Below are 15,098 nucleotides of genomic sequence, written 5' to 3'. Positions count from 1 at the left end.
AGTTAAATCAACCTTACAAAACATAGTTTCCCACTTTCCTGAGGCAAATAAATTCCTTGATGGATGAGTATAATATTTTCCTCCTTGGCATAGTAAAGATGAGTGGCTCAGATTTAGATCGAGGCAAGTAAACTTTAATGACAGTTTTGTAAGCCTGAGTTTATGTAACTGGTTAGTTTTAATAAATATGTTGGGAATGAACAAATCAAAACACTACCCCTACACATGCAACATTAAAATAATCCTAAATCTTCTAAGGTTAATTTGCATTAAATTAAATTTTTAACTTTTTGACATTTCTAAACCAGCTGAAGTATAAATAGAGCTTTTAACAGGCCATGTTGCTCCACTTTAATGTCAGGTACACAAGCAGAAGAAAATGCAGAAATGTTGCAGCGATTGTCATAGCAAAGAGCTGAAGCTCACACAAAATGACTTATGACTTCATTCCAGAGAGAGGGAGAGAGAGAGCCTGGTTACAGTGTTAAAACACTATATCCTGCTGTCCTTAATGCTGTTGGCATAGTTAATAAACCTCCTGTGAGATGTAGCTTTCAGGCTTCATCTTGCAGAGACTGAAAAGACAAAGCAGCTTCACAGGTAATAATTAAACATTGTCATTCTGTATAGTTTATATTAGAATGTGGAGTATTTTACCATATGATTATTATAATGTTGGGATAAGTGAGTGTTAAATCTGGACTTAACCTGCTGATCAGTGTTCATTTAGCTAGATCCATATTAAAAAAACCCTTAACTATTTTCATCTAAAAGCTTAAGACCAGTTTCTGTGGTATTTTATTATAGCTAACCTGTGAATAGTCTTAGAAAGCTGTTTGAAATCAGACCTTCTAGTATTCCAGCTGGTTTGAAAACATTGCCAGTAAAGTGGGGAATAATAAAAATGCCAAGGCTCACATTGCCAAACATGTCCCTGTAATGTGTATTGATATTGCACAGACTCTGTTTTGCGGTGCAGGCAGAGCTCTTTTTTCTATTTTTCAAGCAACAGGAATAGGATACTTATGTCTGAAAGGACTCCTGTTTTCTGGAACATTTCTTTTTGTCAGACTGTTTGAAAAGGAAAGGTGTTTGTTTTAGGCCGCATGACCTTAGCGAGATGGAAGAAAGGTAGAGTTGTGCTGTGCAATAGGTCTGTTTTATAGTAGATGAACCAAAGAAACATAGTGACCTTCTGCAGGGGATATTAATGGGTAATAGTGTTTTTTCCCATGCCGAAAATTGTGTTAGCTGTGGACACTGATGACTTAAGGAACATAAGAACATAGAAGTTGCTTTGAAATAAGGCATCTTAACTTAAACACTCCAGTTAGTCCCTTATCTAGGGTCTGACCGTGGTGAATATCATATGACTCAGAAGACTGTGCAAGAAAACTTACAGTGTAAAACTATAGAGTATCCAGTTCCTAGGAAAAGTTTCTTCTTAACCCCTTTTGGTCACTTGTTGGCTTATCCATTGAAGCATGAGAGTTTATATCCCTTCTAAAAGTGTGTTTTATCTATTGTAACTATGGATAGTCTCATCTTTATAAATGTCTAATCCTTTTGTTTGAATTCTGCTAAACTCTTGGCTTCGACAATAGATTGTGACAATGAGGTGCACCAGTAAATTATGTATTCTCCAAACAAATACTTGCTTTTATTATTTTTAAACTTGTTGCATTTTAATTTCATTGACTGTTCCCTTGCTCTTGTATTGTGAGAGGGTAGATCAGAACCTCTCTATACCATACATTATTTTGTGTGCCTTCCTTTTGTTCATCTTCTCCCTAAACTAAACAGTCCTAATCTTTTCTATGTCTCTGTTTTCATCACCAGTCTCTATTGCCCAATCCTCCCACTCCCACCTCCGCCCATTCCTGCTGAGTTTTTGAAATAAGGTGGTATTTTCTCAGCACAGTATTTTGGGCCATGGTGCATCATTGAGTTACAAAATGGCATTATAATATTATCAGTGTTGTTTTCTTTTACTTAATATTTTCTTCTGTATCTTAACTAGAACTGGGTAGAAAACAGTGTTTCTCTGAAAAACTTGCATATCTTTCTAATCAGGATGAAAGGACAAAAATATTAAAAATTTTGCAGGAGGGAAATACTGAAGAAAATTATTTTCAGAAGATGCAAAAAGAAATTTTTTGGCATGTTCCCTGACAGCTTGTCACAGTGGACAGGCAAGACAGCAGGAAAACAACCAGAAACCTGCCTGGTTTCTGGAGGAAGTTTTGCCGCAATCAGTGTGTTCCTGGTTTTGATTTCAGTGAATCTGCTTTTTCTGACAGAAAAGTATTCCATCCAAAAATTTCCAAACTGATCTAATGTTAACACTTACAGCTAGCTGATTGGGTGTCTGTGTGTATGTAGACAGGGTGATCGAGGAAGAACATCCAAATTAGAGGAGTGGAAAGTTATATTTTAAAAATATTAGTAGTTGTTTTGTGCTGCCACTTCCTTTTGTGTAGGTACATAGTATGGCAGACTGTATTGGGACCATTGACATTTAGGGCTCATCAATCAATTGAATGGTGCTAGGGAGAACATATGAATGAAATTTATCATCTAATAGGAAGAAACAAAGCAATTCGTGCTTACATGAAAACATTTTTCTTGTATGGGAGGATTTAGTTTTGCTGTAGTTTCCCGTTGGGCAAGATGCTTCTTACAAAATGAAGAAAGTGTTGATTTTTTTTAATGTTTTCCAGTCTGTAATTTATTCTATTGCCATGTGTTTCCCCAGGGAGGTATGGGAGCAGCGCTGCTGTCTGATCCTGACAAAATTGAGTGTGTAAGTATCCAGTTTGTTGGTTTTATTGTGCCTAGGAAAATATGGTGCTTATGTACAATAATTGAGTAATTCTTGAGCTGCTGGATTTATTGGAGTGAGAGAGAATTGTGTGAAAAGCAGATATGGGAGAGTAAGGGATGGAATAATGTCTAAAGTTTTGCAGGTTCAAATGAAATCTACTTAGATTATACTGCTGGTTTAGTTTCCTTTATAGCCACAGGAACAACAATATTGCTGCTGACTTCCTTTTCAATTTTTAAACTTGCACCTTTTGGTGCTGTAGTTGGATTTTCTGTTTTTCTGGTCATTGACAACCTTTTATTTTTAGTTTAATTCTAGCACAAAGCACAGCAAACACTTTACAACAGCATGACACAGTCCCTGCCCCTGAGTAGCTTTACAATGTTTAGTTTTCAATGGCCTACACGTTGGGAGAGCTCTGCAAGAACTCTTTTATATAGCCTTAAGATTTGGCTCAATGAGGAGTAGTGGGAAAACTGAGTATATTCAAGTGAAAATATAACATTCCTTAAATGTCAGACAAATTGCTTCTATATGATAGCAATCAACCTTAGCTGATGTGTTTAAACTATAGTTCCACATGCCAACAAAAAGTTACAAATTACCTTTTGAGCAGTGACATTGAATGACCTTGTTCGGCTCTCCATGTGGCTTTTGTCAGGTAAGGGTCTGGGCAGTGGACTCCTCTTTTCCTCTGCCTCAGGCAAAACGTTTAGAATGTAAATCACAGGAGTACACACTGAGCAAATGATTTGGTATGAAGAAAGGGTGCTGTTGGGATCCCTCCTGAAAGTCAGAGTGTAGTTCCCTTCTATCCAGTAGTTAGTTAGGAGTGGGGTGACAGACAGGAAACGGGCGGTGGAGTAGAAGGGAGCTTTCTCAAGCAAGTGTATGGCTCCATTCAAGGCAAGAGTTAGGAGAATTAAGTACACTGGGGCTATCCCTTTCTCTTCCAGCAGTCAGAGGAAGCAGAGCAAGGGGACTGATCTGAAAGCACCTTAAGAAGGAGATCAGTATCCTTATCCCCATTTTGCAAAGTGGGACACCGAGGCACAGAGCGGTGACGTGTCATGGCAGAGCTGGGAATAGTACAGAGATCTGAGTTCCAGTTCAGTGCTCTACCCACTGGGGGAATGTGGAAAAGACCGGAGTGGGAGAGGTTGCAGTAGGTAAGGCATGAGATGAAGTTTTACACTCATGGACTTTAAGGCCAGAAGGGACCATCATGATCATCTAGTTTGACCTCCTGCGCATTGCAGGCCACAGAACTCATCCCCACGCACTCCTGTAAGAGACCCATAACCTGAAGTCCTCAAGTTATGATTTAAAGACATCAAGTTACAGAGAATCCACCAAAGGTTTTAACAGTGGTAATAGAGAGAATGTGGAGATGAAACTGTCAGGATTTAGTGATTAGTACTTTTGTGTGTAAGGGAGATGAGACCTCAGTCTAAAGAGTTTAATCTCACACAACCAAAAATATGTTGTCCTTATATGGCCAATAATTTTGTCTCTATCTGAGTCAGAGCACTCTTCTTGACAGAGAAGATGCAAGTTTATGGAAGCAATCTTCATAGGCTGATAAAAATGTTGTCTATTTACTGAAAGGCAGATGGGTTGATTGCTTCTAAAGTGTGTTGCAAGAAGTTCTTCTACTTTTATTGCTATTGGGTGTCTTCAGTTTAGACACACAGGTTACCTTTTAATGTGTAGTGTAAAAACATTTTTCTCATGTTGGGTGACTGAAGGGATGACTTAGTAGCAGCTTGCCATTGCCATTTAAAATTATAACCTTTGCACCTGTTATCCTCAGTATATGCAATCAGTACTTCTTACCAGGTATTTGAATTAAATCTGTTCCTCAATATTTGACCTTGATCCAAAGGCTGGCCTAGATAGCTCCCACCCTGTTGTTATGGAGGTTTGACCTAAGGACAATGGACTTCAAAAAAAGCAGACTTGAACAAACCCAGGGAGCTGGTGGGTAAAGTCCCGTGAGAAGAAAATTAAAGGGAAAAAGGAGTTCAGGAGAGCTGGCAGTTTCTCAAGGAGACGATATTAGAGGCACAGCTGCAAACTATCCCAATGCAATAGATAGGAAGAACAGTAAAGGCCAATATGGCTCCATAAGTAGTGCTTTAATGACCTGAAAATTAGAAAGGAATCCTACAAAAAGTACAAAAGAATAGCACAAGCATGTAGTGGAAAAAATCAAAGGCTAAGGCACAAAGTGTGTTACACCTCGGAAGGGACATAAAAGGCAATAAGATGAGACTTTTTAAAATACGTTAGGAGTAAAAGAGAGACGAACAAAAACATAGGTTTTCTGTTTACTGGGAAGGAGAGCTAATAATTGATGATATCACGAAGGCTGAAGTTTTTAATGCCTCTTTTGCTTCAGTCTTCACTAGAAGGATTAATGGTGACCAGATACTAATATTAAAAAGGGAGAAGGAACTCAAGCCAAAATAAGGGAAGAACAGGATAAAGAATATTTAGGTAAGTTAGATGTATTCAAGTTAGCAGGGCTTGATGAAATTCATCCTAGTGTACTTAAGGAACTAGCTGAAGCAATCTCGGAACTGTTAGCTTTTACTTTTGAGAACTCATGGAGGATGAGTGAAGTTCCAGAAGACTGAAGAAGGGCAAACACAGTACCTATCTTTTAAAAGAGGGACAAAGAGGACCCGAGGAATTATTGACCAGTCAGCCTAACTGTGATACCTGGAACGATACTGGGACAAATTATTAAACAATGAATTTGTAAGCATCTAGAGGATAATACAATTATTAGGAATAGCCAGCATGGATTTTTCAAGAGCAAATCATGCCAAACCAACCTAATTTCCTTCTTTGGCAGGGTTACTGGTCTAGTGAATAAGTTCAAGTAGTAAATGTGATATATTTTGTTTTTAGTAAGGCTTTTGACACAGTCCCACATGACATTCTCAAAAGCAAACTAGGGAAATGTGGTCTAGATGAAATTACTATAAGGTGGGTGCACAACTGGCATATAAACTTTAACTAAATAAATGTATTGTAAAAAGCAACATTCCATATAGGGACCTTTATATATTTTTCTTTTGAGAAGTGTTTAAATGTCTTTATATGTTCAATAGAGCAAGATTTACTCATGTTGCTTCTGTAATAGTATTTATCCCCTCCTTTGTTTAGATTCTGAGTACCTTGGTTAAAGGAATTTGTAAACCAGTGACCTGCAAAATCCGAATCTTGCCTTCGGTAAGAATCTGTTTTATAATGCTTTGTTCCAGTTAATGTTAACCCTTGGAACCAGATTAGAATACCATAGACATTACAATGAAATTTTAACTGATTTTACCCCAGTGGATTAAGAGATACAGAAACATGTACTTTTATTCTGAAATAAGAGTGTCCACACATTGACACAATAGGACAATTCCACTGGTAGATAAGCCCAACGTAACTGACAGTGAATTTCTTAGAGAGGTAAGATGGTTGCAGTAATATCTTTTATTGGACCAACTTCAGTTGGTGAGAGATACAAGCTATCAACCTTACACAGAGCTGCTCTTTAGGTCTAGGTAATGTACTCAGTGTCACAGTAAATACAAAGTGGAACAGATTGTTTAGCATAAGTAGTTAACACATATTTCAAGGGACCATTCATGGTGAAGAATTTTGCTGACTCAGCCTTAAAGAATTTTTTCACAACAATGAAGATGCCACAATTACCACATCCCCACCGACAGTCATAAGAAAAAAAAAAATCACCTGACTGGACACCCCACAGCGGACCACCACACTCTTACTCATTACATTGATTGCTTCCGGAAAAAAATTGACAAGGATATCCTTAACATACATCACATCCGTCACAATCTTTCCACTGCTGAGAGGACAGCTGTACAGTCTCTGAAACTCAACCACCAGATAGTGATTAAACCAGCAGACAAAAGGTTCACCATCGTAGTCCTCCATTGTGATGCGTTCTTTAGCAAGGCCAACCAGCAACTGTCTGACTCTCCACCTACTATCAAGAACTCAAAGTAGACCCCACACCACAGTTTACCCAGGAATTTAAGGATGTCATCAAATCCTTCCTCAAACAATTCCGAGAGAAACTCTACAACCTCATCCCCATGATCCCAACTCAGGGGATCTTCTCTGTTTTTCCCAAGATACACAAACAAGGAAACCCAGACAGATCCATCTCATCTGGCCCTGGCACTCTTACTAAAGAAATATCGAGACTCATAGAAACCATCCTCAAACTACTCGCCACACAAAGTGCCGGCTTCCTCCAAGATACTACTGACTTTCTCCACAAACTCCACAGCATTAACAATCTCACTCAGAACACTGTCCTTGATGATGCAGTTGGTTACAATTTACTTTTTAGTCACTAATTTATTTTGTGTAGAATAGAGTTTTTAAGCTCCAATAGTCAATTTGTCTTCCCTTTGGTAATTGCATCTGGTTATTTTGCAAATTACTGCCTAATTATGTGCATAGTTATTATGACTGCACATGCAAGTTGAATGTATGTATATATGGACAAATGTGTAACTAGTTGTGTAAAAATATCTGATGTGCAATCAGTGATTGCATGCACAGATTAGGCCTGTACACATTCTTTAAAATCATGCGTACACTGATTTTACTTTAATACTTTTTATCTTCAACAATCTTCATAGATTCCAAGGCCAGAAGGGACCATTTTGATGATCTAGTCTGACCTCTTGTGTAGCACAGGCCATAGAACTTCCCCCAAAATAATTCCTAGAGCATATTGTTGAGAACAACACCCAATCTTGATTTTAAAATTATCAGTGATGGAGAATCCACCAGAACCCTTGGTATGTTGTGTGACGGGTTAGATCACAGAAACCCCCTTGGGGCTGCCAACTGATGTGCCAAGACTACTTCTCCCCCTGCTTTCCCTGCCAGTTTGGGACTCCAAAACCCTGCCTGGTTGTGCCAGACACGCTTGCCGGCTACAGACACAGATCCAGGTCTGAACCACATCTCTCAAACTGCAGGCTTAACGGAAAGGAGCTTAAGAAATGTTCCTGTCTCTAACACTCAGATGCCCAACTCCCAATGGGGTCCAAACCCCAAATAAATCCATTTTACCCTGTATAAAGCTTATACAGGGTAAACTCATAAATTGTTTGCCTTCTATAACAGTGATAGAGAGAGATGCACAGCTTTTTGCCCTCCCCTCCCCCAATATTAATACATACTCTGAGTTAAAAAGTAAAAAGTGATTCTATTAAATACAGAAAGTAGGATTTAAGTGGTTCCCAGTAGGAACAGACAGAACAAAGTAAATTACCAAACAAAATAAAATAAAACACGCAATTCTATGCCTAATACAGTAAGAAAACTGAAAACAGATAAAACCTCACCCTCAGAGATGTTCCAGTAAGCTTCCTTTTACAGACTAGTCTCCTTCTAGTCTGGGTCCAGCAATCACTCGCACCCCCTGTAGTTACTGTCCTTTGTCCCAGTTTCCTTCTGGTATCCTTTGGGGGTGGAGAGGCTATCTCTTGAGCCAGCTGAAGACAAAATGGAGGGGTCTCCCGGGGTTTAAATAAACTTCCTCTTGTTGGTGGACACTCCTCCCTCCCCCAGTGTAGAATCCAGCCACAAAATGGGGTTTTGGAGTCACATGGGCAAGTCGCATGTCTACGCATGACTGAGTTCCTTACCAGCCAAGCCACATTCCTGGGAAAGCTTAGATGTGGATTGGCGTCTCCAAGTTCATTGTTGGCTTAAGGGTTTCTTGATTGGGCACTTACTGAAAATAGTCTTTTCTCAGGAAGCTGACCAACTGCTTCACTGAGGCTATTTAAAATTAAACAATTATACAGCCAATATTCATAACTTCGAGTACAAAAATGACACATGCATACACATAAGATGAATATATTCAGTAGATCATAACCTTTACAGAGAGATGTTACATGGCATATGTAGCATAAAAACGCATTCCAGTTATGTCATATACACATTCATAAGCATATTCCCATAAAGCATTATGGGGGGCAACATCACATTTGGTTCATGGTTAATTACTCACTGGTAACAACGTACATCTTATTTCCAGTATGAATTTGCCTAGCTTCAACTTCCAGCCATCGGATCGTGTTATACCTTTTTCTGCTAGATTGAAGAGTTTATGATTAAATATTTATTCCCCATGTTGGTATTTACAGACTCTAATCAAGTCACCCCTTAACCTTCTCTTTATTAAGGTAAAAAAATGATCTCCTTTAGTATATCATTGTAAGCCAAGCTTTCTAATCCTTTAATCATTCTTGTGATTCTTCTCTGAACCATCTCCAATTTATCCACATCCTTCTTGAATTGTGAACCCTGGAACTGAACATTGTATTCCAGCCATGGTCGTACCAGTACCAAATACAGAGAGAACCTACTTGAGACTCCCCTGTTTATGCATTCAGGGATCACATTTGCCTTTTTGGCCACAGAATTGCACTGGGAACTAACTCATGTTCAGCTGATTGTCCACCACAACCCCCTCTACAATCGTGAGATCAAAGAACTAGCATGTTCCCTTTTCACTTTGAACTGTCCTAGATTCTCTTCCTTCTTGTTTCAAGCTGGTTTGCCTAGCATGTATCTTCCAGCAGAACAGGAAGTAAGCATCTGTCTCTACGTCCATGCTATCTGCTTCTCCCAAAGGCTGAATGTGCTACAGTAGAACCTCAGAGACATGAACACCTTGGAAATGGAGGTTGTTTGTAACTCTGAACAAAACATTATGGTTGTTCTTTCAAAAGTTTACAACTGAACATTGACTTAATATAGCTTTGAAAATGCTGCTTCTTCCCCCACCCTCACCTTTTTTTAGTAGTTTATGTTTAACACAATACTATATTTGCTTTGGAGGGGAGGAGGAAGTCTGCTGCTGCCTGATTGCGTACTTCCGGTTCCAAATGAGCTGCGTGATTGACTGGTCAATTCGTAACTCTAGTGTTTGTAACTCTGAGGTTCTACTGTACTTTCAGATGAACCACAGTCTACTAGCCCAACATCTGAAAAGAAGGTGAATCCTTTGCTTTTTCTAAAAGCTGCATAATTGCACGTAGCAAAATAAATTGGCGATGTCCTGAATTCCTCATTCATTAGGCTCATGTTTTCTCTTTGAAGGAATAGAAGGGTTGTTTTTTTTCTTTATTTCATGAGACAACCGGTAATGTATGGATATTAATCAAATTCTTCAGTCATGGGGGGCATTTTTCAACATCTATCCTAGGGAAATTTTTGTGAATATTTCGTGCATGAATAGATGTGAGTGATATCTCTTCCATCCAAGATGCAGTATATATGTCTTATAGCATATTCAGTGAAATAGTACCTGCCAATCAAGTGTGTTTTTATGTCTTTTAAAAGACAACCCAGAGACGTGTGAAGGGAATTAGTCTCAAATGTTGTATTCCCTGGGTCAAGCAGGTTCTTAAGCTGTAATTTCTAAGAGACATATTAAAAATGGCATGACTGGAATCCTGTTTTAGCCATAATAAATAGTTCTCAGTAAAGCTTATATTAAGGGTTATGTTCATCTTGGGTATGATCGTAGTAATGTAGGAATTGTGTACACTTCGATGGGAGAACAGATTTCCTGCATGTGTTTGTATAATGATCATGTGATGAAGAGCTCTTCCTCCATCAAACTAAAATAACATGTGTTCCGTTTTTTCCCTCCTCAGCTTGAAGACACTATAAGCCTGGTGAAGAGGATAGAAAAGACTGGTGTTGCTGCCATTGCAGTCCATGGAAGGTAAATATGTTTGTGTGGAAAGAATTATTATTACTGTTGTTATTTGTTGGCAGGTAGAGAGAAATAAACTAGGGCTAGCAAATTTACTTCACCTTGTCTAGTTCAGCTGCAAGGAAGTGGTTCTGATTTCAATGACAGCAGCTGGGTGCTTAGTACTTTCTACATTAGGCTTCTTATTCAGGAGCATAAATAGAGATTTAGCAGCTTAACTTTATGCTTCTGTTTTTCTAAAATCTTAGCCTTGGTAAAACCAAATAGAAGGGAAAAATTATCTAACATTAAAGGAATTAAATAGTTGCATGCTAGATTTTAATTCTCAGGTGTGTGAGGTGTACAGCTGTGCACCCCAAACATTAGCTGCTTCACCTGCACAGGGAACCAAAATAGCAATATTTTTCAAGGTGTGTTTCGTGTGACGCAGTTTTACACCTTGCATATGAACGTAAACTGAGACTGACTAGGTTTGTCACTACAGGACTGGAATTGTCTGCTAAGAGTTTACTTAGGCACAATTTCCACTAGAAATCTTTGATCTTGTCTTTTTCTTTCTGTGTTGCGAAGGAAGAAGGAGGAGAGGCCTCAACATCCTGTCCACTGTGAAGTGATCAAAGCCATCTCTGAGGCAGTCTCTGTTCCTGTAATAGCAAAGTAAGTTAGATGGTCATCTTAAGGTATCCATGTCTAGTAGTAGACATTATGCCAAGGAAATCTAACTGAGCAAGAAGGGATTAAGTGTAGGAAACTAAGGGTCTCTTTATATAGGGCAAATGAGATAATTACATCTGTTGTCAAATCACAAGGTTAGAGTGAGGCTTTGGTATTCAAAGTTAGCGATCTGAAATGTCACTGTCTTTGTTTTAGTGCAAAAAGGGCTCCTTAATTATTATGCTGTGAACACCACTAGTATTGTGTCATGACATGGCCCAGTCCTCCTCCTCTCTGGGCAGACCCCAGTGTTCTGTTTTGAATCCAATGGCTGAATTCTATGTGCTTCTAAGCCATGTGGGTAGTGACTGATTACTGTTCCTAGCTCTGGGTTTCTCAGGCACTCTCCCTGGTGCAGACTTCTCCCTGGGCAACAGGACCCCGCTCTCTGATCACCTAGGCCTTGAAACCAGTGCCACAGCCTTCCAAAGCCTTCTGTTGCTGAGATACATTTCCCCAAAGTACACCTGGCTGTGGGAGCTCTGGTTTCTTATCAAAATGTTGGGTAACTATCCTATATGTCAAAATTAACAGTAGCTCTTCATTTAAGGGGACCCTGAAGAATTTTTATGACTAGTTTTAGTCCACCTTCAAAGTGAGTTAGTGTTCTGTTACAGTTAGAAAATTGTTGGGAGGGGAAAACAGGATTTTAAATTATTTTTAGCTTTAGATTGATAATGTTAGAAAATGATGTTTTCTAACCATAGAACATGGTACAGCGTAGCTAGAGGCAGAGCACGCTTTTTGCTCACTGTTCCCCTGCCCATTTGCCTCAGACTTGAGCCTATGCTCATTCAATGTTAGTCCTTTCTACTACAATTACCAACAAGGGGTACCAGGTTTGGAGGTGCACCTGATCCACTGGAAATTGAACTAAGATCTTCAAATTCATTTTGCACAGGCCACCAAACAGCATTCTCTTTCCAGAACAGCTAACTTTTAAAACCTATTGTGTAGCTAATGAAGGTGGCACATACAAAATCAGCGCTTGTCTCCTTTAGGGAAACTAAGCCAATTTATGCTTATTGGGGGATGTCTTGAGTTAAGGAGAACTGTTCACTAGAAACTGGATTGGTACCACCGAACTCATTTTACAGAGGCTGCCTACCAATCAGTCATCCGATGCTAATAACTTTTGGTCACTACTGGCCTGGTCTGACTTTGGAAGGCTTTCATATCCCATTACTAATAATCCTTTAAGCCAGTGATGGGGCGCAGATTGCCCACCACTGCTCTAAGCCATCCATTCTCCCAGAGTGGTGCTGATTTCCTAAATAGATTATACCAACAATGAATAACATGACAGTCCATAAGCCTTCTGTATTATCATGCGTGCCCAGCTCTATTAATGCGCAGAATACACTGTTTTCTGCATGGTGGTGTCATGTTAATCATTGTTAATCATAACAAAGATGTTCGTTTTCAGTGGAGGATCTCATGACTTCATCAAAGAATATACTGACATTGAAGCCTTCCAACAAGCAGCAGGTGCTTCATCGGTAATGATAGCTCGTGCTGCCATGTGGAACCCATCCATCTTCAGAAGAGAAGGCCTTTGTCCCTTGAAGGAAGTCATGCAAGAATACATCAAATACGTACGTTTGGGAAGATTTTACCTGTAATTAATATAGTTTAGAGATGTTAACCCAAGTTTGTGTAGGGTGTCTTTAATTCCTCATTGTTTTTCAATTAGTAAAGCTCCTGTAATATTTTTGCATATTGCATGAGATGAAAACTATTACAATTTTTACCAACTTTTCAGTGACTACATCACTGAATTTTTTGTCTAGTATACAGTAAATATTTTGTTTTGTTTTATTACATACTGTGGTTGCCTATTCTCATTCTTGATGCCCAGGTTTTAGAAAGATTTCTCAGGCTTTTGGGATGCCCTCAAAAATCTCTGCATTTATGCAGAACTAGTGCCAATGTTGTGAATGCTACAACAGTGAATGTGATATTGAATGGAGTAGGAATAGAAAGATGAGTTCTGTCTAGGAAGGCTGCAGAGTTTCACAGTTTTCTAAAGTCATTTAAACTGCTCTAGAGAATTATTTTCCTCTTCTAGAAAATGTTAAGGTTTTTTCAAATGGCAGAAAAGCACAGAGAAGGTTGTTCAGTCAGTTGTTTCATTATAGTGCAATTGGTGGGCCATCTACCATTTTATTGACAGAGTTGCTGTGAAGGAGCACAGAGACGGCTGCCAGGCACAGCAGGGGTTAAAGAAAACCTGTGGGTTCAGCTAGACCCGCCCCTTAAACCTGCAGCCAATGCCAGTCCTGGAAGGGGGAGAAAAAAGGGGAGCCTGGCTCAGTCAGGGGCTGACTGGCAAAGAGGCAGGAGCTCTCTGTGTGTCTGCCTAAAGGCAGAGACGCAACCTGTCTGCCAATGCAACCACTGGAAGCAAGTAAGTCTTCCCCTGCCAACGGGAATCTACCGCCAAGCCCCAACTGTGGGGAAACTGGACTAGCAGGGCCACTCCCCAAACTAAAGGACTTACACAGGGAGACACGAGGTCCTGAGCCCCCCGACCTCATGGCTGGGCGCAAGATCCATCTCCCCTGTCAAGGGGTGTGAGTGGCCCAGGACTCTGAGCCAGGACCTGAGGGAAAGGAGGGCAGGTCCCCTCCTCCAGCCCCTAACCAATGATCTAGCCACTAGGGTGCCCGGCCACTGAAGGCCCTATCACAGATGCATGTTTTTAAAAAAAACAGATTAAAAGAATAGGACTTCAGTGTCTTACTTTTTTTTCTTATTCAATTTTGTAACCATCATGAGAAAAACTACATGCTAAAAATCTAGAAAAGTTCAATTTAAAATAAGTTTAAGGCCTAAAATGCATCATCACCTTGATCGATCAGTCCTTCAGCCCTCGTATAGATTGCGCCGATCACAACACGTCTTTCATTCTGCTCGTATCCTGGCCTTCCTTCTCCTTGTGCCGCCATGTCTTTTCACAATAAAATCTTCCCATCTCTTTGGAGGTCGACCGAGTGGTTGTTTCGGTTCCTGTGGGTAGCACTCAGCAACAGCTGCAGTCCATTGATTATCAGTGAGCCTCGCTGTATTCCAGGCCTATCGCATTTTACTATGCCTGCTCTCAGTGACGACATCCTGCCTTCCACTCTGCTGTCTGATCACTTCACTGGGGACTCGGTTGTGGATTGAAATTCCCAGAATTCTTCTTTCCATCACCATCTCCATGACAGACAGTTGCTGCTCTGCTGTCTTCATCAGTGCCCATGTTTTGCTGCCGTACAACATTGCTGGCAGTAGCTGAGCTGAAGGTATTGTGTGAAAATACTGTCAAACTACAGAAAATACTGCTAGAACTCAACACAAAAAGCAGCCAAGTCGGACTGAAAACTAAATGCTCCAAAACAAAATGTATGCTGTCTGATACCTTGCCAAAAGCCCAAATAACAATCAAGGGAGAACAAATAGAAGAAGTTGACCAATATGTATGTTTGGGCCAAGAAATTAATATGCGCCACGATCAGGAAGGTGAACTCTCGTGAAGAAAGAAAGCAGGTTGGTACGCATTCAATTCTATCAAGGATGTCCTTCAAGAAAAAAATCACCAAGGTAACATGCGCCAGCCTCTTCAAGTCAACCGTACTGCCTGCAATGTTGTACAGCAGCGAAAATGCATAATAAAGAAATATATTTTCAGCCCTACAAAAGGTGTGCCAATTCATTTGTGCTATTAATTCCATTGTCATTGGCGTTAAATCAGAGATTAATTTGGCCCAGTCTGTTGAGTTACCTGTGTTACGCAGT

The 15,098-nt window shown here is 39.8% G+C and overlaps 1 protein-coding gene across 6 annotated transcripts in view; it reads left to right on the top strand.

Moving 5' to 3' along the window:
• Positions 1–15,098, top strand: part of DUS2 (dihydrouridine synthase 2) — a 54,659-nt gene that overhangs the window by 26,565 nt on the left and 12,996 nt on the right. For all 6 annotated transcript variants that reach the window (XM_084645112.1, XM_084645113.1, XM_084645114.1 and 3 more), the window contains 5 exons: positions 2,760–2,803; positions 5,999–6,064; positions 10,543–10,613; positions 11,175–11,261; positions 12,745–12,913. In XM_084645112.1, coding sequence (XP_084501238.1) covers positions 2,760–2,803; positions 5,999–6,064; positions 10,543–10,613; positions 11,175–11,261; positions 12,745–12,913 — 437 coding nt within the window. The remainder of the gene's footprint in view (positions 1–2,759; positions 2,804–5,998; positions 6,065–10,542; positions 10,614–11,174; positions 11,262–12,744; positions 12,914–15,098) is intronic.

This window comes from Lepidochelys olivacea (genome assembly GCF_965140295.1).
Source record: "Lepidochelys olivacea isolate rLepOli2 genome assembly, chromosome: 12".
NCBI classification, from domain to species: domain Eukaryota; kingdom Metazoa; phylum Chordata; order Testudines; family Cheloniidae; genus Lepidochelys; species Lepidochelys olivacea.
The sequence above is the reverse complement of the archived record's forward strand: the minus strand, read 5'-3'. Positions and strand labels throughout refer to the sequence as shown.